The sequence below is a fragment of the Micropterus salmoides genome, unplaced genomic scaffold, assembly GCF_014851395.1.
Source record: "Micropterus salmoides isolate LMB-PRFRI ecotype aquatic unplaced genomic scaffold, ASM1485139v1 Ms_hic_scaffold_12, whole genome shotgun sequence".
In the NCBI taxonomy this organism is placed as follows: domain Eukaryota; kingdom Metazoa; phylum Chordata; class Actinopteri; order Centrarchiformes; family Centrarchidae; genus Micropterus; species Micropterus salmoides.
In genome coordinates, this window is record NW_024040263.1 from 35,127,150 (window position 1) to 35,154,119 (window position 26,970).

Consider the following 26,970-nt stretch of genomic DNA (forward strand, 5'->3'; position numbering starts at 1 on the left):
CAGAGCTTTGTGTTCATGCGGATATTTTTACATGATTATTAACTGAACTGTGTTTTATTTTGTAGTAAAATGTTTGTAATTAGTTAAAAAACGGCTGGATGTCCCAGAGATGTCTCTACTCTGACAGGAAGACAGACCCACTGTGTGCGGTTATTTATCATGGCAATTCTACAGCAATGATTATTTTCATACTAGTCGACTAGTCACGATCATTTCTGTCACACCCTAATTAAACCATTTAACTAATTAAATATCTTTCACGTGAATTACCGACGTCCAACACAGCCTAACTAGCTAACGTTCCCATTAAGTGAACGAGGTTTACTATTCAGCAGAGGTCGGGGACTCGAGTCACATGACTTGAGACTTGCTTGGCTAAAACAGACAAAGGACTTGACTTTAACTTGGTATTCATGACTTGAGACAGATGACTTGAAAATGAACTGATTTTTTTTTTTATAAATGCTACCATGTACCACAGCGCGTCCAATCAGCGCCTCTGTCAGACCAGCCAGGACGATCAAAAGTGACGCGACTCACCGATGAAGCCTCACAGTAACTTAATCCACCGATCGATTATATTCCAACAGAAATTTCAATTGTCATTTCAATAATCAGTGAAGCAAATAGTAGACTAAATAATAGAAACACCTTTGATAGAACAGAAAGACTCACTACATCTTCAAAAATGAGTCATATGATTAGAATTTCATATGACTTGTTGTTGTGACCCGGAACGACCGGGATTTGAACCCGGGACCTTCTTGCTGTCCAGTGCTATCCACTGGACCACCGTGGCAGTGGATTTAAAATGTAACGACAGAATAACAGCGGTACGAACAGTGAAACTATCTTACAGTTGTGGCCTTTCCTTTGTCGGAGGAACTGGGACCAGGGCGCTGCGTGGGCGCGACTGGCCGGCCGGCTGGCACCGCTAACCTCGCGGCCGCTTGTGGAGCTTCTCAACCCCGAGCACATTTTGGATTTACCACCCACTTTTGTAAAAGTGCCAATATTCAAGTTCTACACAGTTGATTTCTCGCCTCAAAACCTCTCAACATATATTTAGTGATAAAATAGCGTACAAAACAAAAAACGTTCTGCTGTTCGCCTCTTTTTTCCGCTGCTTTCCGCTTCTCGCGTGGATGCTTCTTCTTCGTGAGTAGTCTTACAGTCAAGCTGTCATGGCAGACAGTGGAAGCGATACTGCCCCCAGCACTTCCTGTAGTGCACTGCAGTTAGAAATAAACAACCAGAGATTTATATCTCTCCCTTAAACCCCATCTTTGTAACAACGTGTCGACGATGAAATTTCACACCAGTGAATTTTTATAATCGACGTCGGCGGCGTTGCAGCCCTGCTGTACAGCACAAATCAGCAACAAGGCAATCGGGAGTGTTTTACACAAAACATAAAAGCAACAAAACAGAAATATAAAAAAAGTCCGGCTTTTCACCTTCCATAGTTTTGCTTTTTTGATTTCCCGTCTCTCACAGCAGTCAAACCTCATACAATATTTACTTCCTCCTCTTGACGATCGTCACCGTGAATCCAGATTGTTTGTGCTACAGTCAGTCAGAGGAGAGGAGAAAACTTAGTTCTGCTCGGCCTTGTTAAGATCTGATCTGACTGCTGATGAGAGAGAAGAAACCAACAGAGTTTCAGAAGCAAGGAAGTAAATAATAAAAGCGTGCCCTGAAAACAGGAAAAGTTACAGAGCAGGGGAAGTTATAGATCTACAGCTTTAAATCAGACAAAAACAGAAAGCAGACCTGATCCCAGACCACCTGAGAGGTCTGGATGGTTCATAACAAAGCAGAAGATCAGAGATGTATTTTGGCCCTAAACCCATTCAGTGCTGATAAAGCTGGACTAACTTACTGTGTGTGTGTGTTTGTGTTCAGATGAGCGGGAGGCGGTGCAGAAGAAGACCTTCACGAAGTGGGTGAACTCTCACCTGTCCAGAGTCTCCTGCAGGATCACAGACCTCTACATGGACCTGAGGGACGGACGCATGCTGATCAAACTGCTGGAGGTCCTATCAGGAGAGAGACTGGTACATTTAAATTTATTCATTTAGCCGACGCTCTTATCGAAAGAGACTTACAATTGCTAATTACGTCAGAGGTCGCACGCCACTGGAGCAACGTGGGGTTAAGTGTCTTGCTCAGGGACACGTTGGTGGACACTCATTACATACTAAATACACACAGTACTGTTCATGATATGTAGACAACCTTCTGCAAACAATCCCACAATGCAATGGAACCTTAAACCTGCGTCCTCTCCAGCAGCCAGCAGGGGGCGACTTAAACCTGCGTCCTCTCTAGCAGCCAGCAGGGGGCGACTTAAACCTGCGTCCTCTCCAGCAGCCAGCAGGGGGCGACTTAAACCTGCGTCCTCTCTAGCAGCCAGCAGGGGGCGACTTAAACCTGCGTCCTCTCCAGCAGCCAGCAGGGGGCGACTTAAACCTGCGTCCTCTCCAGCAGCCAGCAGGGGGCGACTTAAAGCTGCGTCCTCTCCAGCGGCCAGCAGGGGGCGACTTAAACCTGCGTCCTCTCTAGCAGCCAGCAGGGGGCGACTTAAACCTGCGTCCTCTCTAGCAGCCAGCAGGGGGCGACTTAAACCTGCGTCCTCTCCAGCGGCCAGCAGGGGGCGACTTAAACCTGCGTCCTCTCCAGCGGCCAGCAGGGGGCGACTTAAACCTGCGTCCTCTCTAGCGGCCAGCAGGGGGCGCCTTAAACCTGCGTCCTCTCTAGCGGCCAGCAGGGGGCGCCTTAAACCTGCGTCCTCTCCAGCGGCCAGCAGGGGGCGACTTAAACCTGCGTCCTCTCTAACAGCCAGCAGGGGGCGACTTAAACCTGCGTCCTCTCCAGCGGCCAGCAGGGGGCGACTTAAACCTGCGTCCTCTCCAGCGGCCAGCAGGGGGCGACTTAAACCTGCGTCCTCTCCAGCGGCCAGCAGGGGGCGACTTAAAGCTGCGTCCTCTCCAGCGGCCAGCAGGGGGCGACTTAAACCTGCGTCCTCTCTAGCAGCCAGCAGGGGGCGACTTAAACCTGCGTCCTCTCTAGCAGCCAGCAGGGGGCGACTTAAACCTGCGTCCTCTCCAGCGGCCAGCAGGGGGCGACTTAAACCTGCGTCCTCTCCAGCGGCCAGCAGGGGGCGACTTAAACCTGCGTCCTCTCTAGCGGCCAGCAGGGGGCGCCTTAAACCTGCGTCCTCTCTAGCGGCCAGCAGGGGGCGCCTTAAACCTGCGTCCTCTCCAGCGGCCAGCAGGGGGCGACTTAAACCTGCGTCCTCTCCAGCGGCCAGCAGGGGGCGACTTAAACCTGCGTCCTCTCCAGCGGCCAGCAGGGGGCGACTTAAACCTGCGTCCTCTCTAACAGCCAGCAGGGGGCGACTTAAACCTGCGTCCTCTCTAGCAGCCAGCAGGGGGCGCCTCCAGTGGTTGCAGAAAGAAGTGTGATTGTATAGAAGTCTCTGAGAAAATGTTTCTACTTGTCAGCTGATTTATTCCCTCAGTAAACACTTTCCTGATGAGTTTATGGTCTCAGTCGCTAGTTTCAAGTCTTCTTCAACACAGCATGATGTTCATTTAGTAAATTATGGTCCCATTTAGAGGAACAGAGACCAGGAAGCAGGGGAGGCTTTAGGGCGGGGCTACAAGCTGATTGACAGGATAGAGGCGACTCGTATCCGCTGCTCTGTGCACATTTAACCAGCGCCGCTGAAAAAGCTCATCAGCAGTCGGCTGCTCATTTTTCAGGAAGTACGTTTTGTTTTAAGCCTGTTTGTCGCTAGCTAAAATTAGCATCCCAGCTAATATCACAGTTAACGTGAATTAGCTTGGTTTGAACCTTGCTAACCAAGCTAGCTAGCTCCATCCTCCAAATACGGTCACATCTGGTTCCAAACAAACCAAGACGGCGACTGCCAAAATGCCAAATTGAAGGCTTCAGAACGGCGGTCCACAAACCAACGGGGCGCGTCACAGCGGCTACGCCCACTTATTTTATACTGTCTGTGGTTAGAACAAGCTGTTAGTGCAAAGCTGTGTCTCAAATCAGATACTTTGCAGTACACTGTGTACACTATGTACTTTCTACTGCGTGGTGTCGTCTCAAATCAAACACGGCCGTTATGCGTCGTCTTCTTCTTCTTTTTCATGGTGAGCTGTAACCAGGCGGATCGTCATCACCATCATCTGACCTCGATTGTCGCCACATAACGAGAACGTACCTCCTGCGGCTTCCTCGCTGCCATTTTACCCTCCCCTCCGCAACGCACCCAAGATGGCGTCTGTTGAGGCTGAGAAGTGTCCAGCGTTCCACACTCAACTTTCTCACTGTTATTAGGGTACCCATAGTGCACTGCAGTCAGAACTCAGAATAGCAAGTGTGAGTACAGTTAGAGGCTGCTGGGTAATGTAGTGTTTCACTTTTCTCCTTAATGACGTGATTCTTCATTTATGAATCGTTCACTCAGGAACTCTTTATCCAAAGCGACTTACAAACCCGTCATCAGAAGTGTCGCTGTGGTCGTCTGTAGTTCTGAGGCTCTAAGTGAAGCCTCAGCGTTGGACGGAGCTGATGGCGCTCTGAGCAGCCGAGGAGTGATTTCAGACGTGCGAGAGCTGAACCAGGTGCATCCTACTTCCTGTTTTCCTTCTTAAAAAAGTGGAAGTGGTTTGGCGTTTGGGACGGCGAGGTGGAGTCGGAGGAGTCGTTGTCCTGGATCCTGGATTCACATGTCCAGATAAGATATTGTCCAGCTGCTGCCTCCCCTTCCTGAAGACCAAGGACGCTTCACTGCTCGCTCACTTCCTGTGCTGTGTGCAGGGCCAGGAAGACGGTCCTTTTAATCCACATCCCGTGTTAAACTGAACCTGGACCTGGTCCCAGCAGGTCTCCGCAGCGCTGCTTCATCAGCGCCGCTAGTTCAGTCACAGCAGCACCCGGTGGCCGTTAGAGGAACTGCAGGCCGTCCTGACTGTTTCTTCTTCTTCTCTGTTTCTCTGCAGCCCAAACCCACCAAAGGCCGGATGCGGATCCACTGTCTGGAGAACGTGGACAAGGCTCTGCAGTTCCTGAAGGAGCAGAGGGTCCACCTGGAGAACATGGGCTCCCACGACATCGTGGACGGGAACCACCGCCTGACGCTGGGCCTCATCTGGACCATCATCCTCCGCTTCCAGGTAACGGCACACACACACCTACTTTCTTTGTCAATCATTTTATCAATCGATTAGTTGATTGGTCAATAGAAATAAAAGTTAGTTGACGAGCACAGAACAGAAACACAACATCTGAAAACAGCAGTAACAGAATTAAAGTTTTGAAACCCAGAAACAGAATTTAAAAAATCCACTTTTTGTTTTGGCAGCAGATTGATTGATTTGATCAGTGCAGAAAAACAACAAGACGAGTGTCCAGAAACAAAAGTAAATAATTTGACATGAAACGTTCAGACCTGCAGCAGGTGGTGAAGGGCCACGCCCACTTTATTACTCTTTAACAGAGTGGCCCTGATTGGTCCACCTCCTCAGGTGAAAGTCCAGGTTTGTTCATGTTTTACTGACAGCAGAGCGTCATCATGGAAAGACAGTCCAGGTGACATCACACGGTCCTGGACCCACCTTTGACTTCTGGGAATTCCCAGCGTATCTCTGAAAAATCCGACCAATCGGCTCCCACTTCCTCCTAAAACCATCCAGTCAGAGCTGCTGTTACTCAAAGACAACCGGAGACGTCAACAAACCAACTTCATGCGCTCGGCTTCTCAGGCTGAAGAAAGCTCCACCAATCACATCACAGACACTGTTGAGTAAATCTTTAAAGAGCCAATCAGATCACTCACAAATGAAAACAGACCAATAACAGTGGAGGTGAGGTGAAGCCTGAACAGTAGCAGGCACCTGTACCTGAACACCTGGTGGAGGGGAGGGGCTTCAGCTGTCTTTAACCAATCATTGTCCTACTCACAGGAAGCTAGCACCATGATGAACAGTCACAGATTGCTGCTGTATTCAAGATAACACCAGTAAATGCATCTATAGACAGAAAACAAAACCGTACAAATCATCATCAGCACCTGAAAACTTTCTGCGTCTGTCTGTAGCGACTCACCTGAGGTGGACTCACCTGTAGCGTGTTTGTATTTTCAGATTCAGGACATCAGTGTGGAGACTGAAGACAACAAAGAAAAGAGATCAGCCAAAGACGCTCTGCTGCTGTGGTGTCAGATGAAGACGGCAGGGTGAGACTCAGCACCTGTATTCATATTTCTACTACTACTTCTGTAAATCACTGTAAACACAGCAGCCTGGCTGACTAAAGTCTGGCCTTATTTTCAGGTTAGAGAAAATTCAGAACCTTCTCTCCTTCAGATGAAACATTTATTTCCAAACTACAGAGATGATGTGAGAGGGTGTTTGTATTTTGGAGACTGTTGGGGTTTGGAAACAACACCACCAAAACATGAACATATTTAAAAACACTTCTGGTAATTTTACTGTCTTGTAGCAGTAAAACTAGTGCTTCAGGAAATGTTGATGGTTGTTTACTGTGATATTTTGGCTTCATAAAACTGATTCCACGACGTCCCTTGTTGTCACTACTGTAAGATGTCCAGTTCATCCAGCCACATCACACGGAGTAGATGTATTTGTAAATGTAGAATAATTCATCATCAAGGATGTTTTTCAAAGGAATTGAGCACTAACTGTTATGAACTGGTAAGATATCAATAACATTGCATTGAACTAATGTTTGACGCTCTGAACTCGTCACTCCCCTGATGATATTAACTTCCCTCCGAGGGAAAAGGAGACTCAGTCTACCGGTGGATGCTGGGGTGGAGGAGGCTTAAGGTTCCTTTCATTATCGTACATGTTATTGCTAATCGGGTCATTCAAACTTAGACTTTGATCAATTCTGTGTTCGGGTCACACGAACACCTCTCAATCAGAGCGAAATGTTGGCTGAGATTAACACCAGGTGTTTTTCATCAGGTATCCAAACGTGAACATCCACAACTTCTCCACCAGCTGGAGAGACGGCATGGCCTTCAACGCTCTCATCCACAAACACAGGTAACACCACCATCATCCTCAAATACAAGTAACATCATCACATCCACAAACACAGGTAACACCACCATCATCCTCAAATACAGGTAACATCATCACATCCACAAACACAGGTAACACCATCATCATCGTCATCATCCACAAACACAGGTAACACCACCATCAGCGTCATCATCATCCACAAACACAGGTAACACCATCATCATCATCCACAAACACATGTAACACCAGCAGCAGCAGCATCGTCATCCACAAACACAGGTAACACCATCATCAACATTGTCGTCATCATCATCCACAAACAGGTAACACCATCATCAATGTTGTCGTCATCATCCACGCACACAGGTAACACCATCATCAATGTTGTCGTCATCATCCACGCACACAGGTGACACCATCGTCATTGTCATCATCCACACACACAGGTAACACCATCTTTGTCATCATCCACAAACACAGGCAACACCATGAAATGGAAATATGTCCTTTAGTGAGTCTTCTGAAATAAAGAGTCCAATCCAGACGTCTTTTAAGGGTTTTATTCTTTGCAAAGGGTCAGACAAACACACAGAGTGCAAAGAGTCTGCAGAGTGTAAGACAAAGAGCCAGTGAAGAAACAGGTGACTTTATACTGTGAGGGTATTACGCAGCTATGTTAGGGAGGAAGGGAGTAGGGACCAGCTGTCCTGAGATGAAGGCCTATCAAGGACAGTCAGATAAGAAAACTCTCTAACGAGCATCTTTCCCATGGGAAACTTCACCTAGCTGTAACATAATAAAATAATCAAATACCACAATAGTGAAACATTATTCTGATGAAGCATGCAGGGTGAAATAGTAAACACAGTAAAATATCAAATTTCCATCACAACCATCATCATCATCCACAAACACAGGTAACACAATTGTCATTATCCACAAACACAGGTAACACCATCATCATCATCATCCACAAACACAGGTAACACCATCGTCAATGTCATCATCGTCCACAAACACAGGTAACACCATCGTCATTATCATCCACAAACACAGGTAACACCATCGTCATTATCATCCACGAACACAGGTAACACCATCGTCAATGTCATCATCGTCCACAAACACAGGTAACACCATCGTCATTATCATCCACAAACACAGGTAACACCATCGTCATTATCATCCACAAACACAGGTAACACCATCGTCAATGTCATCATCGTCCACAAACACAGGTAACACCATCGTCATTATCATCCACAAACACAGGTAACACCATCGTCATTATCATCCACAAACACAGGTAACACCATCGTCAATGTCATCATCGTCCACAAACACAGGTAACACCATCGTCATCGTCATCCACAAACACAGGTAACACCATCGTCATCATCATCCACAAACACAGGTAACACCATCGTCATTATCATCCACAAACACAGGTAACACCATCGTCAATGTCATCATCGTCCACAAACACAGGTAACACCATCGTCAATGTCATCATCGTCCACAAACACAGGTAACACCATCGTCAATGTCATCATCGTTCACAAACACAGGTAACACCATCGTCATCGTCATCCACAAACACAGGTAACACCATTGTCATCGTCATCCACAAACACAGGTAACACCATCGTCAATGTCATCATCGTCCACAAACACAGGTAACACCATCGTCATCGTCATCCACAAACACAGGTAACACCATCATCAATGTTGTCGTCATCATCCACGCACACAGGTGACACCATCGTCATTGTCATCATCCACACACACAGGTAACACCATCTTTGTCATCATCCACAAACACAGGCAACACCATGAAATGGAAATATGTCCTTTAGTGAGTCTTCTGAAATAAAGAGTCCAATCCAGACGTCTTTTAAGGGTTTTATTCTTTGCAAAGGGTCAGACAAACATACAGAGTGCAAAGAGTCTGCAGAGTGTAAGACAAAGAGCCAGTGAAGAAACAGGTGACTTTATACTGTGAGGGTATTACGCAGCTATGTTAGGGAGGAAGGGAGTAGGGACCAGCTGTCCTGAGATGAAGGCCTATCAAGGACAGTCAGATAAGAAAACTCTCTAACGAGCATCTTTCCCATGGGAAACTTCACCTAGCTGTAACATAATAAAATAATCAAATACCACAATAGTGAAACATTATTCTGATGAAGCATGCAGGGTGAAATAGTAAACACAGTAAAATATCAAATTTCCATCACAACCATCATCATCATCCACAAACACAGGTAACACAATTGTCATTATCCACAAACACAGGTAACACCATCATCATCATCATCCACAAACACAGGTAACACCATCGTCAATGTCATCATCGTCCACAAACACAGGTAACACCATCGTCATTATCATCCACAAACACAGGTAACACCATCGTCATTATCATCCACGAACACAGGTAACACCATCGTCAATGTCATCATCGTCCACAAACACAGGTAACACCATCGTCATTATCATCCACAAACACAGGTAACACCATCGTCATTATCATCCACAAACACAGGTAACACCATCGTCAATGTCATCATCGTCCACAAACACAGGTAACACCATCGTCATTATCATCCACAAACACAGGTAACACCATCGTCATTATCATCCACAAACACAGGTAACACCATCGTCAATGTCATCATCGTCCACAAACACAGGTAACACCATCGTCATCGTCATCCACAAACACAGGTAACACCATCGTCATCATCATCCACAAACACAGGTAACACCATCGTCATTATCATCCACAAACACAGGTAACACCATCGTCAATGTCATCATCGTCCACAAACACAGGTAACACCATCGTCAATGTCATCATCGTTCACAAACACAGGTAACACCATCGTCATCGTCATCCACAAACACAGGTAACACCATTGTCATCGTCATCCACAAACACAGGTAACACCATCGTCAATGTCATCATCGTCCACAAACACAGGTAACACCATCGTCATCGTCATCCACAAACACAGGTAACACCATCATCAATGTTGTCGTCATCATCCACGCACACAGGTGACACCATCGTCATTGTCATCATCCACACACACAGGTAACACCATCTTTGTCATCATCCACAAACACAGGCAACACCATGAAATGGAAATATGTCCTTTAGTGAGTCTTCTGAAATAAAGAGTCCAATCCAGACGTCTTTTAAGGGTTTTATTCTTTGCAAAGGGTCAGACAAACATACAGAGTGCAAAGAGTCTGCAGAGTGTAAGACAAAGAGCCAGTGAAGAAACAGGTGACTTTATACTGTGAGGGTATTACGCAGCTATGTTAGGGAGGAAGGGAGTAGGGACCAGCTGTCCTGAGATGAAGGCCTATCAAGGACAGTCAGATAAGAAAACTCTCTAACGAGCATCTTTCCCATGGGAAACTTCACCTAGCTGTAACATAATAAAATAATCAAATACCACAATAGTGAAACATTATTCTGATGAAGCATGCAGGGTGAAATAGTAAACACAGTAAAATATCAAATTTCCATCACAACCATCATCATCATCCACAAACACAGGTAACACAATTGTCATTATCCACAAACACAGGTAACACCATCATCATCATCATCCACAAACACAGGTAACACCATCGTCAATGTCATCATCGTCCACAAACACAGGTAACACCATCGTCATTATCATCCACAAACACAGGTAACACCATCGTCATTATCATCCACGAACACAGGTAACACCATCGTCAATGTCATCATCGTCCACAAACACAGGTAACACCATCGTCATTATCATCCACAAACACAGGTAACACCATCGTCATTATCATCCACAAACACAGGTAACACCATCGTCAATGTCATCATCGTCCACAAACACAGGTAACACCATCGTCATTATCATCCACAAACACAGGTAACACCATCGTCATTATCATCCACAAACACAGGTAACACCATCGTCAATGTCATCATCGTCCACAAACACAGGTAACACCATCGTCATCGTCATCCACAAACACAGGTAACACCATCGTCATCATCATCCACAAACACAGGTAACACCATCGTCATTATCATCCACAAACACAGGTAACACCATCGTCAATGTCATCATCGTCCACAAACACAGGTAACACCATCGTCAATGTCATCATCGTTCACAAACACAGGTAACACCATCGTCATCGTCATCGTTCACAAACACAGGTAACACCATTGTCATCGTCATCCACAAACACAGGTAACACCATCGTCAATGTCATCATCGTCCACAAACACAGGTAACACCATCGTCATCGTCATCCACAAACACAGGTAACACCATCGTCAATGTCATCATCGTCCACAAACACAGGTAACACCATCGTCATCGTCATCCACAAACACAGGTAACACCATCGTCATTATCATCCACAAACACAGGTAACACCATCGTCATTATCATCCACAAACACAGGTAACACCATCATCGTCAGTTATCTAAAGATAACTCAATCTTGAGGTGAGGATTGAATTAAGTAAACATAGTTTGACATATTAATGACATAATTACATCTTGATCTCAAGAAAGCACCGTTAATTATCACCAAACTGAATTTATCTCAAACTTTAAACCTTTTCCAGCTCTGGTTACATCTGTTTCTTATTTTCAGGCCCGATCTGATTGACTTTGAAAAGCTGAAGAAATCCAATGCTCACCACAACTTGCAGAACGCTTTTAACCTGGCAGAGCAGCACCTGGGCCTCACCAAGCTGCTGGACCCAGAGGGTAAGATACTGAACCAGTTTAACCAAACCTGCAGCCGGTATCTCACTCTGCGCACTGCTGTGACCTCCAGCAGCGACGTCAGTGCTGCTTCTCTGCATGTTACACTGTTAAAGCTGCTCGTTAGCAGAGCAGCAGCTTCAGACAGGATGCGTGAGATCTATTTCAGTAGCTGTCGAAGTCTTTATTTATTTATATTTTTTGCCGCTATCAAAGCACCGTAATCTGGCAGCGGGCCAGATATTGTTGTTGGCGGGCAGTTTTGGCGAGGATCCATAATCACAGAGAGAATCAACGTGTTTCCCTTTTCAGTGTTTGTATAAACTTTATCTAACGTGTGGTTTATAAAGGACTGTGGTGCAGAAACAGTGACAGTGTTTCACACTCTTGGCTCACATTTTCCACGTTGTCTGTCAGTGGCCAAGTCACAATAACATGTGGTTTTACTGAATAATTCAGTAAATATCATTTCTTAATAAATCTACCTAAAGAAACCTCATTTCCTGACTGGCCACTCTCTGCTGTCTCTGAAGAGACACCTTTTGTACTGCGTCAGCCACCGTAGCTGTCCTGCGCTCTCTGAAAGGTGAGGGGGCAGTGGTAGACTGGACAGATGGTTGCAGTTCACAACCCTCACCACTAGATGCCACTAAATCTCACACACAGAACCTTTAACTGACTTTTTAAAAGAAAATTTACTTTTGATCTGTCGGATATAGGTAGAGAGCATATTCCATGCAGAAGAAGAAGCTCTATACAGAACAGTTTGTTCATAGCCTTCGTTCTACCATATGACCAGAACATACACGATGATTATATACATATATATATATATTATAGCCTGTATGTTAATTCCACATAAAAGAAGATTATTAGAGATACCCCTTTGCATAAAAAAAAAGTTTATCATGATAATCGTTGAGAACAGAAACTGCTCAGGTCTTCTGCAGACCTAAAAATCCTTTGAATGAAACTTTGTAACTGGAACATTTCCTGTTTACACTGGAAATTATCATCACAGCGACACACGACAGGAATCCTCAGTCTGTTGTTTGTGTTTCAGATATCAGCGTGGACCATCCCGACGAGAAATCCGTCATCACCTACGTGGTCACGTATTATCACTACTTCTCCAAGATGAAGGCTCTGAAGGTCGAGGGCAAACGCATCGGAAAGGTCAGAAAACAAACTGCTGTTCACCTCTGAAACAATCAGAGTGAGTTTAAAGAGAATCCCGACAAATGTATTGATGAAAATTAGGACTGAAATGTGGTAACAGAAATATCTGTTGGTGATCTAGTTTTTTTTCTGCGAGCCAATAGCAGACGGACAGGTCGTCACCAGCAGGTGTCAGACTCTGGAAACAGTTTAAAACAGTTTGAAGTGGTTTTAGGGAGAAAACGTCTTTTTATAGCGAACAAGACGAAACATTTTAGGATGATAAAGTCAGCTGAGCGTCCTCAGTGCTGCGGAGGTCTGACACGAGTCGTCTCTGTTTTTCTGTCCAGGTGTTGGATAACGCCATCGAGACGGAGAAGATGATCGAGAAGTACGAGTCTCTGGCCTCAGACCTGCTGGAGTGGATCGAGCAGACCATCATCATCCTCAACAACAGGAAGTTCGCCAACTCTCTGGTCGGGGTCCAGCAGCAGCTTCAGGCCTTCAACACCTACCGAACCGTCGAGAAACCCCCCAAGTTAGAACCTTTACCTTCCTCCCCTCCTCCACCCATACCCCACATGAACCAGCAGCAGGTCCAGAGCATCTGACCCACTACGAGCCAGATTGTAGTCATCATAGAACTATTTCTAATAATTCGGCGACCCACCTCCCGTAGTGCCTCCACCTGTCAGGACACAGTGGCAGCAGACTAAAGGCCAGAAACTTAACAGGAAGTAGTTCACACGACATCTTGACGACATCTAGAAGTCTGCTGCCTCCCTGATCTCCCTCGCAGCTCTGAAGTCTCCTTTGTGCATTTAAAGTCAGCACATTAACAAGTGACGAGCGATGAGGAGGCTGTGACCTCATTAACGCCTGAAATATCTGATGACATCATGTTCGTCACATGGTTTAACGGCAGCTCTCTTAATGACGTCAGCTCACTGCGTCCTCTTCTTCTCTGGTGGTTTAACAGCAGCTGACTGCGGGAGAGTCAGCTCCACCAGCTGTTTATCTCCCTCAGCCAATGAGCTTGTGTCCTTACAGCAGCAGTGGGCGGAGACAAGCAGCACGTCAGGGTTTCTTCTGACCTTTTTCTGTAAATATGTTTAAACGAGCGCTGACTTGATCAATGTGAAGTCTCTCTTCAGGCTTTCCTCAAGACGTTCATGTTGTTTCACCCAGTTCACATGTAAGAGCAAGAGAAGTTCTAACTCCGCCCACTTTCTCACCTCCCCATAGCTGACCAATCACAGCATGAGGGGCGTCACTGTCTTATAAAGGTAGAGAACCCGTCAGGTGCAGCCCTCACAGAACACTGTTTGAAGCAGACGCTGTACGAAACGTATTTATTTAGGAACTGCACAGACTAATGAACACCTCCTCCTCTCCATCCTGCACCTCCTCTGCGTCCTCCTTTTCACTTCTCTCTCTCTCCTGTCTTCAGGTTCACAGAGAAGGGAAACCTGGAGGTTCTTCTCTTCACCATCCAGAGTAAGATGAGAGCCAACAACCAGAAGGTCTACATGCCCCGCGAGGGCAAACTCATCTCAGACATCAACAAGGTCAGAGCTGACACCTGCAGGACTGGAACTTTACATCGTCCAGTCCGTCAGGAACGTAGAAACAATACAGGAAGCATCCTTTAATAATCATAAACTCATCTAGAACCCACTCCTGCAGGAGGAGATAAACTGTGATATTCTGTTGACCTTACCAGGACGCAGTCATCACAGCTCAGGGTTCAGGTTCAGTAGTTGGTTCCATTTTGGATTGAAAACAAATCTAGAGCGGAAACATGCAGGAAATCAGTTATTTTCATCATTTTAAGGCAAATATGTCAAATAATTTGGTCTCCAGGTTTTTAATGTGAATATCTGCTGCTTTCTTAGTCGTGTATGACCATAAACTAAATGTCTTTGGGTTCTGGGCTTTTTTCAGTTTATGAATAATCATTAATAATCATAAGGATAGTCATTAACTGCAGCTCTAAACAAATTTAATGTTTTAGCAAAGACAAAGACATCTAGAGAACGTTCTGGCAGCAGCTTCATGATTTTAGCCGACTGCAGAAAATCAAATTTAATTCAGAATTCAGATAAAAAGTCTTTAAATGTTTTGATGTGTAGATATTCATATTTGATCAGCATTTAATATCTGATGCTGCTCGTCGTTGTCTTAAAACAACAGATACTGCAGTGTTTCTGCAGACTCAGCCAATGAACACAATGTTTGACTTCAGTATTCAGAGCTATTGAAAGCTGAACTTAACTTCACTTGATTAGAGATTCAGAAGGATTTGGGTTCAATGCAGGAAGTTCAGACTCCCACGTTCACAGACTGGAGCTCCAGAGTCTCTCGGGGACTGAGGTGGAGTTTACAGTTCGGTTCAGTAAAGTCAGTATCTCTCTTAAGAAGTGTTCGGTGTTTTCGCCGTCAGGCCTGGGAGCGACTGGAGAAGGCCGAGCACGAGAGGGAGCTGGCTCTGAGGACGGAGCTGATTCGTCAGGAGAAACTGGAACAACTTGCCAGACGCTTCGACCGGAAGGCGGCCATGAGAGAGACCTGGCTCAGCGAAAACCAGAGACTGGTGTCACAGGTAGGAAGAAGCACCGTCAGCAGCAGTTACCAGGTGCACCTGTCCTGCTGCGTGAGTCACAAAAGTTTTAATATGTGTGGTTTCATGAATGCGCCGCCGCCTCCCGTTTCTCTCCAGGACAACTTTGGTTTCGACCTCCAGGCCGTGGAGGCGGCCACCAAGAAGCACGAGGCGATTGAGACGGACATCGCGGCGTACGAGGAGCGCGTCCAGGCCGTGGTTTCCGTGGCGAAGGAGCTGGAGGTGGAGCACTACCACGACATCAAACGCGTCACGGCCAGGAAGGACAACGTGATCCGGCTGTGGGAGTACCTGCTGGAGCTGCTGAAGGCCCGCAGGCTGAGACTGGAGATGAACCTGGGCCTGCAGAGAGTCTTCCAGGAGATGCTCTACATCATGGACTGGATGGACGAGATGAAGGTACGCTGACCAGCAGAGAGAGGGACAAAAAGACTAATCCTACGCTTCCACGGTAGATTTAGGGTTTATTTAGAGAAAGGTCCAGGTAGCGGGAACAGGAGGTAGCTAACTGTCCGTCTGTCTGTCTGTCTTTGCTTTGCAGATGTTGCTGCTGTCTCAGGACTACGGGAAGCATCTGTTAGGTGTTGAGGACCTGCTGCAGAAACACGCCCTGGTGGAGGCGGACATCGCCATCCAGGCGGACAGGGTGAAGGCAGTCAGCTCTAACGCCAACAAGTACTCCGTCAACGACGACGGTGAGCAGCGTGATCCGTCCTCGTCCCCTGGTTAAAATATTTTGTCCAATAAAAACAGTTTTCACACATTACTTCCAGACGAGGAGCAGATACAGCATTTTACTCTCGTGAGGAAGCTTCTTCCTGTAGTGTTAACCACTGATAACGGTGTCTTCCTGTCCAGGCTACAAGCCCTGCGACCCTCAGGTCATCCAGGACCGGGTGTCCCACCTGGAGTTCTGCTACCAGGAGCTGACCCAGCTGGCTGCCGAGCGTCGCGCCCGCCTGGAGGAGTCCCGGCGTCTCTGGAAGTTCTTCTGGGAGATGGCGGAGGAGGAGGGCTGGATCCGTGAGAAGGAGCAGATCCTGTCCTCTCTCGAGCACGGCAAAGACCTGACGGGGGCGCTGCGCCTCCTCAGCCAGCAACGCGCCCTGGATGACGAGATGAGCGGCCGCGCCGGCCACCTCCAGCACACCATCGCAGAGGGCCAGGCCATGGTAGAGGCCGGCCACTTCGCCGCCTCCAAGATCCAGGAGCGTATCGGCGACCTGCGGGCTCAGTGGGCGGCGCTGGAGCAGCTGGCGGCGGGGAGGAAGAAGAGACTGGAAGAGGCTCTCGCACTCCACCAGTTCCAGACTGATGCGGATGATGTTGACGCCTGGACGCTGGACGCCCTGCGGATCGTCTCCAGTGGAGAGACGGGCCATGACGAGTTCTCTACACAGGCCCTGGTCAGGAAGCACAAAGACGCGGCGGCGGAGGTGGCCAGCTACCGTTCGGTCATCGACTCACTCCACGAGCAGGCCGCCTCTCTGCCCAACGAGAAGGCGGAGTCAGAGGAGGTGCGTAGTCGGCTGGCCGGCATCGAGGAACGTTACAAGGAGGTGGCGGAGCTGACGAAGCTGAGGAAGCAGGGGCTGCAGGACGCTCTGGCGCTCTACAAGATGTTCAGCGAAGCCGGCGCCTGTGAGGTCTGGATCGACGAGAAGGAGCAGTGGCTGAACAGCATGGAGATCCCCGAGAAACTGGAGGACCTGGAGGTCATACAGCACAGGTAGGACCACAGGATGCTGCACGTTTGTGACTGCACATCTCTTTCAGCTCTTTATTCATGAAGCGTGTCCCTGGCAGGTTTGAGAGTCTGGAACCGGAGATGAACAACCAGGCGTCTCGTGTCGCTGTGGTAAACCAGATCGGCCGGCAGCTGATGCACAGCGGTCACTCGAGCGAAAAGGACCTGAAGACCCAGCAGGACAAACTCAACAACAGGTAGGAGCAGATGTGACACCCGGCTGTGCTTCGTGACTGGAAACACAACAAATCATTTCGCACACACGTCACTCTGGGGTTTCACTTCACAAGGCTTCAAGTTTCTACCTTCAGGCGTTCAACTAAATACAAATCTGGATGAAATAATGCTCTCAAATATGGAACCACTCCTACAGAAAAAAAAAATGAAGCTGGATAAATGGGGAAAATTGAATGTAATTAAAGTGGCGGTTGCACCACAGTTCAATTCTGTGTCCATGATGTTGCCAGTCAATATAGCACCACAGCTGTTTAACAGTATGATAGAATTATCAAAGACTATTTATGGGATAAAAAGAGACCAAGGACTAATATAAAGAAGATGTGGTCAACCAGGGAAAAAGCAGGTATGGGTCTACCTAATGTACGATTATATAATCTAGCATTTGAAATGTCTAGAATGATAAAACATTGGAGGGGACAGATCAGGAGCTGAGCTGGATCAGAATTGAAAGGGAACTAAGTGGCCCGTTTAAACCTCTGGATGTCCTCTCACATGGTGTAGCAACTTCTGGACATAATTATTTTTCAAACCCAGTGTTGTCTTATTCTAAAGCAGTGTGGAGAGAAATTCATAAGAGATCTGGTTAAGACGGGTAAAACCCAGCCATCCGTGTTGGGAAGAAACCTGGTTATTGGAATCAAAGGCTTGTAAGAGGGATACGCAAAATAAGTGAGCTGTGTGTGGATGGAGGATTGTTTTTTACAAATAAGAGACTGTATCACAAAGGGTAGATTTAGTCGCAACAAGAATACACTGATGGAAGTTTTGGACCGACCTAATAAAACTCACAGAGCAGCCATATTCTACAAGACATTTAATGGTTAATGAGAAGATGTGTGTAAAAATCTGAGGATCATGTGGCAGAAAGACCTACGGTGTGATCTGAGTGAGGAGGATTGGTTAAATATCTTCACTAATACACATGAGAGAGGCGAAGGGGAAATTTATTCAGCACAAGATAATTCCCCTTCAAAACTTCATAGAATGGGCTTAAAAGGAACTCATTTATGTTGGAAGAGTGAAATAGGGACATTTTGGGTCCACTGTGTTTGTTAGGGGACCAAACGAAATGTCAAATATATCTAAATATGAACGAGGGGTTTTAAAAGTTCTCTCAGAGTAGGGAAGAGTGCCGTCGCCCCAGGTGTCAGAAGCTGCATCATACGAACGCATGTTGGCTAGAATTAACAACGAAGAAGAACAGGGCCTGGGAACGTATCTTTCTGTGGGTGGGGCATATGGAAAAGTTTGTAGACATGATGCTGAATGTCTATTTTGGTTGTTTCGAAAAAAGGAAATGTGGATTTGCAGGATTGTATATGGGGTTCTATGCTGGATATACTGTCTGCGGCTGTTGGGGTCTGTGTTATTTTCGAGTTTGACTGTATGTTTTTGTGCCTTTGAGTAAATATAAAAACTTTAATAACAAAAGAAGCAAGTCCTTAACGGTGACGACCCTCTCCTCTGCCTCTAGGTGGAGCCAGTTCCGTGATCTGGTGGACCATAAGAAGGAGTCCCTGAACTCGGCTCTGGGTGTGCAGAACTACCACCTCGACTGCAACGAGACCAAGTCCTGGATCAAAGAGAAGACCAAAGTCATCGAGTCCACCCAGGAGCTGGGCAACGACCTCACCGGGGTCATGGCCCTGCAGCGCAAACTGACCGGTATGGAGCGTGACCTCGCCGCCATCGAGGACAAACTGGGCGACCTGCGAGGCGAGGCCGAGCGGCTGGCAGAGGAGCACCCCGACCAGGCCAAGGCCATCACAGGCCGCCTGGCTGAGATCACTGCGGTCTGGGAGGAAATGAAGAACACTCTGAAGAACCGCGAGGAGTCTCTGGGCGAGGCCAGGAAGCTGCAGCAGTTCCTGCGCGAGCTGGACGACTTCCAGTCTTGGCTGTCGCGCACTCAGACGGCCATCGCGTCCGAGGACATGCCCAACACGCTGGCTGAGGCCGAGAAGCTCATGGCCCAGCACGAAGGCATCAAGAACGAGATCCAGAACTACGAGGAGGACTACCAGAAGATGCGAGATATGGGGGAGATGGTGACGCAGGGCCAAACGGACGCGCAGTACATGTTCCTGCGACAGAGGCTGCAGGCGCTCGACACCGGCTGGAACGAACTGCACAAGATGTGGGAGAACCGACAGAACCTGCTGTCCCAGTCCCACGCTTACCAGCTGTTCCTCAGAGACACCAAGCAGGCCGAGGCCTTCCTCAACAACCAGGTAAGATCCAGGTTCACCTCACTGCAGTCTGTCACACCTTTAACACCGTGACTCCCGCGCCCTGATCAGGGTCGGCCACGTTCTTCAACTGATGTTCTGATATTGTCAGCTGCTCACGGTTCCACCATTTCTGTATAACGTTTATTCTGCCAGCTCAGGGTTCATGCAGACTCCTGATTTTAATGCATAGTAAGGTTCAGAATCAAAATCTGATCTGATGACCTTTCCTTCAGCGTGGTAGCGTTAGCGCACCAACCACCTGGATCAGTATTAATCCCTGTGTCCTCGCCTGCAGGAGTACATTCTGGCCCACACCGAGATGCCCGCCACTCTAGAGGGCGCTGAGGCCGCCATCAAGAAGCAGGAGGACTTCATGACCACCATGGATGCCAACGAAGATAAGATCAACGGCGTGGTGGAGGCCGGCAGGCGGCTGGCGAGCGACGGAAACGTCAATGCCGAGCGTATCCAGGAGAGGGTCGCCTCCATCGACGACAGGTAGAGCAGAATCTGTCGGTTATTAATGAACACATAGTGAACCATTCGGCCAATCAGCATGAAGTATCCTCATGTGATGGCGTCTTGATCTGAGCTGGTCTCTGTGTTTCAGGCATAAGAAGAACAGGGAGGCCGCAGTGGAGCTGCTGATGAGACTGAAGGACAACAGAGACCTGCAGAAGTTCCTGCAGGACTGCCAGGAGGTCGGTCTGTCCTCAAACTAATGAACGAACTTTTGTTTTTCTTTAGAGACGACACGTTGTTTGTGCTCCACCTGAGGCGGGGAGTAGAGATGGCGTGAGGATGGAGGAGTCATCCTGACAGACTTGTGTTTGTGTCCTCAGCTGTCTCTGTGGATCAACGAGAAGATGCTCACCGCTCAGGACATGACCTACGACGAGGCCAGGAACCTGCACAGCAAGTGGCTGAAGCACCAGGCCTTCATGGCCGAGCTGCAGTCCAACAAAGAGTGGCTGGACAAGATCCAGAAGGTACGAAGGCTCTGAACCCGGCTAGATCAGGACCTTCTGTCCCAGAACAGGACGCATTTACTGCACATGCGCAGCGCAGAGTAGTGCATCATCTGTGTAGAGTCCTAGATTACCGTCAGGGAACAGAATGCCTTTAAGAAAGTGAAGTAACCCTCCTTAAAGCGAAGCAGATGATGACACTGAGAGCTCAGAGGAGCCACACGAGGATCTGTTGTAGCTCATCCCCAGAACCGTACCTGTTCACCTGACCTGCGTTCTTCCTGTAGGACGGCACGCTGCTGGTGTCGGAGAAGCCGGAGACGGAGGCGGTGGTGAAGGAGAAGCTGTCGGCGCTGCACTCGATGTGGGAGGAGCTAGAGTCCACCACGCAGACTAAAGCTCAGTGTCTGTTCGACGCCAACAAGGCCGAGCTGTTCACTCAGAGCTGCGCCGACCTCGACAAGTGGATGGGGGGCCTCGAGGGCCAGATCCAGTCTGACGACTACGGCAAGGACCTGACCTCCGTCAACATTCTGCTCAAAAAACAACAGGTACGCCGACAGGATTACCGCAGTACTGACAGAAGTTGGTGTAGAGTTACTTACTTACTTGTAGTATTTCAGGTTAGGATACTTTATACTTATACTACATTTACCTGTAAACAGAATACAAGTGCTTCTTTCACCGCTGATTATCACAGTAGTATCAGCTTGTAATAGTGCAGGTACGAGTACAGCTGTAGAATCAGTACGAGCATTAGTGCAATGATTCTCACCCCGCCCCCCCACAGATGCTGGAGAAGCAGGTGGAGGTGCGTCAGCGGGAGGTGGTGGAGCTGCAGAGCCAGGTGAAGGCTCTGGGTCAGGAGGTGAAGGACACCGACGAGGTGGACGGGCGGAGGCAGCTGGTGGAGAGGAAGTTCCAGGAGCTGCTGGAGCCGCTGCGACGCCGCAGGAACTTCCTGGTGGCGTCCAGAGAAGTCCACCAGTTCAACCGAGACGTCGAGGACGAGATCGTACGTAACGCTGAGCCGGAGACGCCGCGTGTTTCATTTTTCATGTTCTGCTGAAAGCGATTCAGAAATCAGCCCAAAGTAGATTAACGTTAAAGTTATTGTGTGAATCATTAAGAAGTCGTTGTAGTTTATTTAACAAACGTGTTAAAGGAAGCAGTCAGTTGAGACATTCTGAGAAGCTGGAGTGTTGAATAATTAGAACCATTTCAAAATAAGACGGCAGCTTGGAAACACGACAAAGAAGAGTCTCAGCTCAGCGTCCACTTAAGCCCCCGTCTTTTTAACAACGCGCAGGCGACGCAGGCGGCTTTGTTCACATACTGGCCCGCGTACTTTGTACCCGGAGGATTAGAAAAGTGAATCCACTAGAGGGCAGACCAGGACCGGATTATCTTCCTTACATACATAAACAAACCAAAGCCAGCGACACTCGAGCAGCTTGTGATTTTAATGAGACATTAGAACTGTCTCTGTAATGGCCGACTAGCTCCAGGACTTTTATTGTCAACATCCCGCCATAAACCTCCTTGGTTCAGTCTGCTGACCTTCTTCCTCTTCTTCTTTTGCATTCAATGGCGGTTGGCTAACCAACTGAACACCGCCACCTCCTGGCTGCTGTGTGGAACAGGAGGTCGCTGCTGACGGTCGACATACTGCCCCCTGAATTGCATCTCGCGTAGCGTTAATTCCTGGAGACGTGCACAACCTCGCTCCAAAGGACCGCAGGATACGAGTGGCAGCCATCTTTTTTTATTTTTTTTATTTTTATTGAACAATTTTTATTTTTTTTTACAAACATTAACAAAAAACTACACAAAACATAAAGAGGGCCGACAAAATTAGTTAAAAGAGCCATCTAGTAAGAAAAAAGGGAAAATAAATATTACACAGGTTTGTTAAATCAACATTTTACATATAATTCCAGTCCAGATCTACTGTGACATCTCACTAACAAAATATACCTTTCTCCGATGAAAAAGTTAGGCGCTCCATAACATAAAGTTCGTGTATTATGTCTGCCCATTCTGATGCTCCTCATTTAACCATCTCCGTGTTATTTCCTTCTTACTGGCTGCCTGCAATATTTGTAACAAATATCTGTCTTGTTTGTCCAGTTGGTATGTTGCCCAAACAGAATACACTGAAACTCTCCTCAAGCTGTAGCCCAGGAATCAGTTGAATAGTTTTAACCACATCTGACCAGTAGGGGGAAATCTTAGGACACCCACATTTCCTCCAACATCAACCATGTTCAATGTTTTTACTCTGAAGCTCCTTCACTCTGGGTGTAATGAAGAACCTCACAGTATTTTTCCAGGTAAATTCCCTCCACAAATCAGAGCCTGAGGTGGTTGCCATGGTCTTACAGATATTCAACCAATCTTCCTCAGATAATTCTATTGCAGCATCTTTCTCCCATCGGAGCTTAATGTACACAGTAGACAGTTTTTCTAAATAGGTCTTAGAAATCTGTTGTTTAGTCAGTTTCCCCTTATATGCATCTATAAAAATGTTAATTAAGGGGTTTCTGTCCTGGTTTTAGAAATCTATAGAAATCATCTTTCTCTAAATTATAAATATCTGATATCTTTTTAAAAGTGTCAAGACCTTTTCCAGATGAAATTTTATGCAGTAATACCCTTGCTGCACCAGGTTATGAACCTACTATCAAGTTTTGCAGGAGTAAATTCCGTATCATATGCTGGCCAGCGTAGGATTTTTGCATCAGCCTCAAAGGTCCTGTCTCCAAGTTCCTTAAACCAGATACTTAATGGCACCTTGATCCAACTAGACACTTGTTTCTGAAGTAACTGCAATAACCGTTTATCTCCAAGAATGGATGAAGAGGGTTACAGACTTCAGCCTGGTCTACTTCTTTCCATTTGGCATCACATGTCACACCATGCAATCACAACTCTAAGCTGTGCAGCTTTGTACGCGTGGCAGCCATCTTGAGTACGCTAACGCGTAGTTAAAAGCAAGTATGTCCCGGGCTTTACTCACTTCCTCTGGAACTTTTGCTGTGTCACATGGTCACGTGGTCGTCACCATGACAGAATTCACTCCACGGTGTGATGGATTTGTATTTGAGGTTAATGGATCAGCAGTGGTTTTCTGGTAAAACTTCAACTCTTTGAATAAAGGTCGTCCGGCGAGGGCCTCCACGGCGCCCCCATCAGGAGGCCGTGTTGTCGCCGCGTCTCAGTGTGTCTCTGGTGTTTTGTCTTCCAGCTGTGGGTCCAGGAGAGGATGCCCGTGGCCACGTCCACCGACCACGGAAACAACCTGCAGACCGTCCAGCTGCTCATCAAGAAGAACCAGGTGAGAGAATCCGTTATCAGATCCCGACCGGCGATCGGGTATCCTGCAGAGATGACGGTACTAACGTGAGCGCTTCCTCCTCAGACTCTGCAGAAGGAGATCCAGGGTCATCAGCCTCGTATCGACGACATCTTGGAGCGCACCAAGAGCCTCCTGAAGGACGAGTCTTCCGACGAAGTCGTGATCCGTCAGCGTCTCGCCAACCTGCAGGAGCTGTGGAGGCGGCTGATGGAGGAGGCGGAGCGGCGTCACGGCCGGCTGGAGGAGGCGCACAAAGCCCAGCAGTACTACTTCGACGCCGCCGAGGCCGAGGCCTGGATGAGCGAGCAGGAGCTGTACATGATGTCGGAGGAGAAGGCCAAGGTGGGGGGGCCGAGACCTTCAGGGGTCACCTGCATTAGTACCTGGTGTTGAGGCCCAGTGTTGTACTTACAACGGGCCCCTGAGCCCAGACACCAAGTGTCTCTTTGTCGTCCTTTCTAAGGTTCAATCACGCGTCAGTCAGGGATTATTATTATTATTTGTTGTCTGCCGCGCCGGCTCAAACTCCCCTGAGCTGGAATGAGCTAGAAACAAGAATAATAACTGGAAATGACGTGTGTGCGCTTCCATAGAAATCTGCACCAACCGGCCACATGGTGGCGCCGTAAATAAGGCTTCAACATGCAAACTTTGAAAGGCCACGCCCCTCACACAGTAACTCCGACGGACTTGAAATTTCTCACACAGGTGCAGCTCAATGTGCTCTACAAAAAAGCCTCAAGGACCATTAAGGTCCGTCTAGAAAAAGTTTCTGCCATTTCACAACACATTTTTGACCTCTCCTGCTAGACCTTAGCTCCGATTGCCACCAAATATTCGGTGCATCATCATTGGAGTCAAGTCAAATAAAGCTTTTCGATATCTTAATTAGTTTTCAAGATATTGACCAATGAACTTGCTACAAATACAAGAAATGGACGTGGCATAAATCCAAAATGAATTCTCCAATCATCACAAGTGTCACAGGATATGTCCAAATAAGTATTTGCAAAAAACCCGATCATTTCAATCAAATCGACCACGAGGGGGCGCTATTAATGAGGAAAACAGGCGTCCCATAACAGAAATTAAGCAATAAATTAGAAACTTGCAGAATACATTTCATAATGTAGAATCATCTGTGTGAAACTGTCTGCAAATCGAGACTTGTAGCTGTAATTTGCCTCTTAGGCTTCATTCAGCAGCCTGAGAGAGAACCTGTAGACAAAACTCTGGGCTGCATCTTTTCCAGCCAACGTTCTCCGTAAATCCTCTGGACCTGAACCTCAGTGAGGGCAGAGCTCATGAACGCTGCAGCGTCTCTGTTTGTGACAGTAATATCTGATATGTCCGCCGTTGGTCGCTGTAACAGTACGGCTTGTTTGTGCGTTTGATCAGGACGAGCTGAGCGCCGTCACCATGCAGAAGAAGCATCAGATCGTGGAGCAGGCGGTGGAGGACTACGCTGAGACGGTCCACCAGCTGTCCAAGACCAGCAGAGGCCTGGTGGCGGACGGACACCCGGAGAGGTCTCACACACACTCAGGGAAACTCACCACCTCCAGCTGGATCAAACAGAACCAGCTCAGTCCAGGTTCTGTCTCTCATTTACAAGTGTGTTTGTTTGTTTCAGTGAGCGAATCAGCATGCGTCAGTCTCAGGTGGATAAGCTGTACGCCGGCCTGAAGGACCTATCGGAGGAGAGGAGGGGCAAACTGGACGAGAGGCTCCGCCTCTTCCAGCTGAACCGGGAGGTGGACGACCTCGAGCAGTGGATCGCCGAGCGGGAGGTGGTGGCCGGGTCGCACGAGCTGGGCCAGGACTACGAACACGTTACTGTACGTTACTGCGAGTACTACCGCTGATGGTACTGACTGAGAGGCAGTCGGGTCATAATACTACTGATACTGTAATACCGGCCGGGCACGGACTACAAACACATCATCACATGCTGATACTACTGGTACACCAGCCAGTACTACTACCACTACACGCTGTTACCTCTTCTGGAACTACTCATCCATATATTACCAACAGTGCATTACATCTCACAGTACTTACATTAGTACACCAAATATTCTGCAGTACAATCAGTACTACTAAATGTCTTGTTGTACTGCTAATATTTCACACTAGGCACACTACTACTGCTGCTGATACTACGACTACTACTACTAAGACAGTATTTCAGACACTCCTGTTCACCACATGTGGTACTATTTCATGTGAGTACTACTACTATGACTAATAACAGTAGCAGCATTCCTACTTCTACTCTCCAGTACTCTTAAAACACCTCAGTCAGTACTGCTACTTTGGTTGTTACTGTCATGATTACTACACAGCCTGTGTATTATATCCGACAGTACTTGCTGACCTCTGACCTGTGGACTCTGTGCTGCAGATGCTGCAGGAGCGTTTCCGGGAGTTCGCTCGGGACACCGGGAACATCGGCCAGGAGCGCGTGGACGCCGTCAACCATCAGGCGGACGAGCTGATCAACACGGGCCACGGCGACGCGGCGACGGTGGCGGAGTGGAAGGACGGGTTGAACGAGGCCTGGGCCGACCTGCTGGAGCTGATCGACACCAGGACGCAGATCCTCGCCGCCTCCTTCGAGCTGCACAAGTTCTACCACGACGCCAAGGAGATCCTGGGACGCATCCTGGACAAACAGAAGAAGCTGCCGGAGGAGGTCGGCCGCGACCAGAACACAGTGGAGACGCTGCAGAGGATGCACACCACCTTCGAACACGACATCCAGGCGCTGGGAACACAGGTGGGTCACGCCTCACCTGCTGGA

The 26,970-nt window shown here is 47.7% G+C and overlaps 1 protein-coding gene across 6 annotated transcripts in view; it reads left to right on the top strand.

Moving 5' to 3' along the window:
• LOC119899863 (spectrin beta chain, non-erythrocytic 1-like) overlaps positions 1-26,970 on the top strand; it is a 60,715-nt gene that overhangs the window by 27,278 nt on the left and 6,467 nt on the right. For 3 of the 6 annotated variants that reach the window (XM_038714667.1, XM_038714668.1, XM_038714669.1), the window contains 24 exons: positions 1,906-2,057; positions 5,022-5,195; positions 6,165-6,256; positions 7,011-7,091; positions 11,730-11,845; positions 12,906-13,018; positions 13,351-13,538; positions 14,451-14,568; positions 15,444-15,602; positions 15,720-16,022; positions 16,165-16,318; positions 16,482-17,352; positions 17,430-17,567; positions 19,085-19,841; positions 20,137-20,339; positions 20,452-20,542; positions 20,684-20,830; positions 21,097-21,360; positions 21,600-21,824; positions 24,057-24,146; positions 24,231-24,509; positions 25,566-25,696; positions 25,801-26,005; positions 26,572-26,946. In XM_038714667.1, the coding sequence (XP_038570595.1) occupies positions 1,906-2,057; positions 5,022-5,195; positions 6,165-6,256; positions 7,011-7,091; positions 11,730-11,845; positions 12,906-13,018; positions 13,351-13,538; positions 14,451-14,568; positions 15,444-15,602; positions 15,720-16,022; positions 16,165-16,318; positions 16,482-17,352; positions 17,430-17,567; positions 19,085-19,841; positions 20,137-20,339; positions 20,452-20,542; positions 20,684-20,830; positions 21,097-21,360; positions 21,600-21,824; positions 24,057-24,146; positions 24,231-24,509; positions 25,566-25,696; positions 25,801-26,005; positions 26,572-26,946 (5,426 nt within the window). Of the gene's footprint in view, positions 1-1,905; positions 2,058-5,021; positions 5,196-6,164; positions 6,257-7,010; positions 7,092-8,615; positions 8,707-11,307; positions 11,318-11,350; positions 11,358-11,729; positions 11,846-12,905; positions 13,019-13,350; positions 13,539-14,450; positions 14,569-15,443; positions 15,603-15,719; positions 16,023-16,164; positions 16,319-16,481; positions 17,353-17,429; positions 17,568-19,084; positions 19,842-20,136; positions 20,340-20,451; positions 20,543-20,683; positions 20,831-21,096; positions 21,361-21,599; positions 21,825-24,056; positions 24,147-24,230; positions 24,510-25,565; positions 25,697-25,800; positions 26,006-26,571; positions 26,947-26,970 lie in introns of those variants that run through there. The other 3 variants (XM_038714672.1, XM_038714670.1, XM_038714671.1) reach the window with 3 other exon arrangements.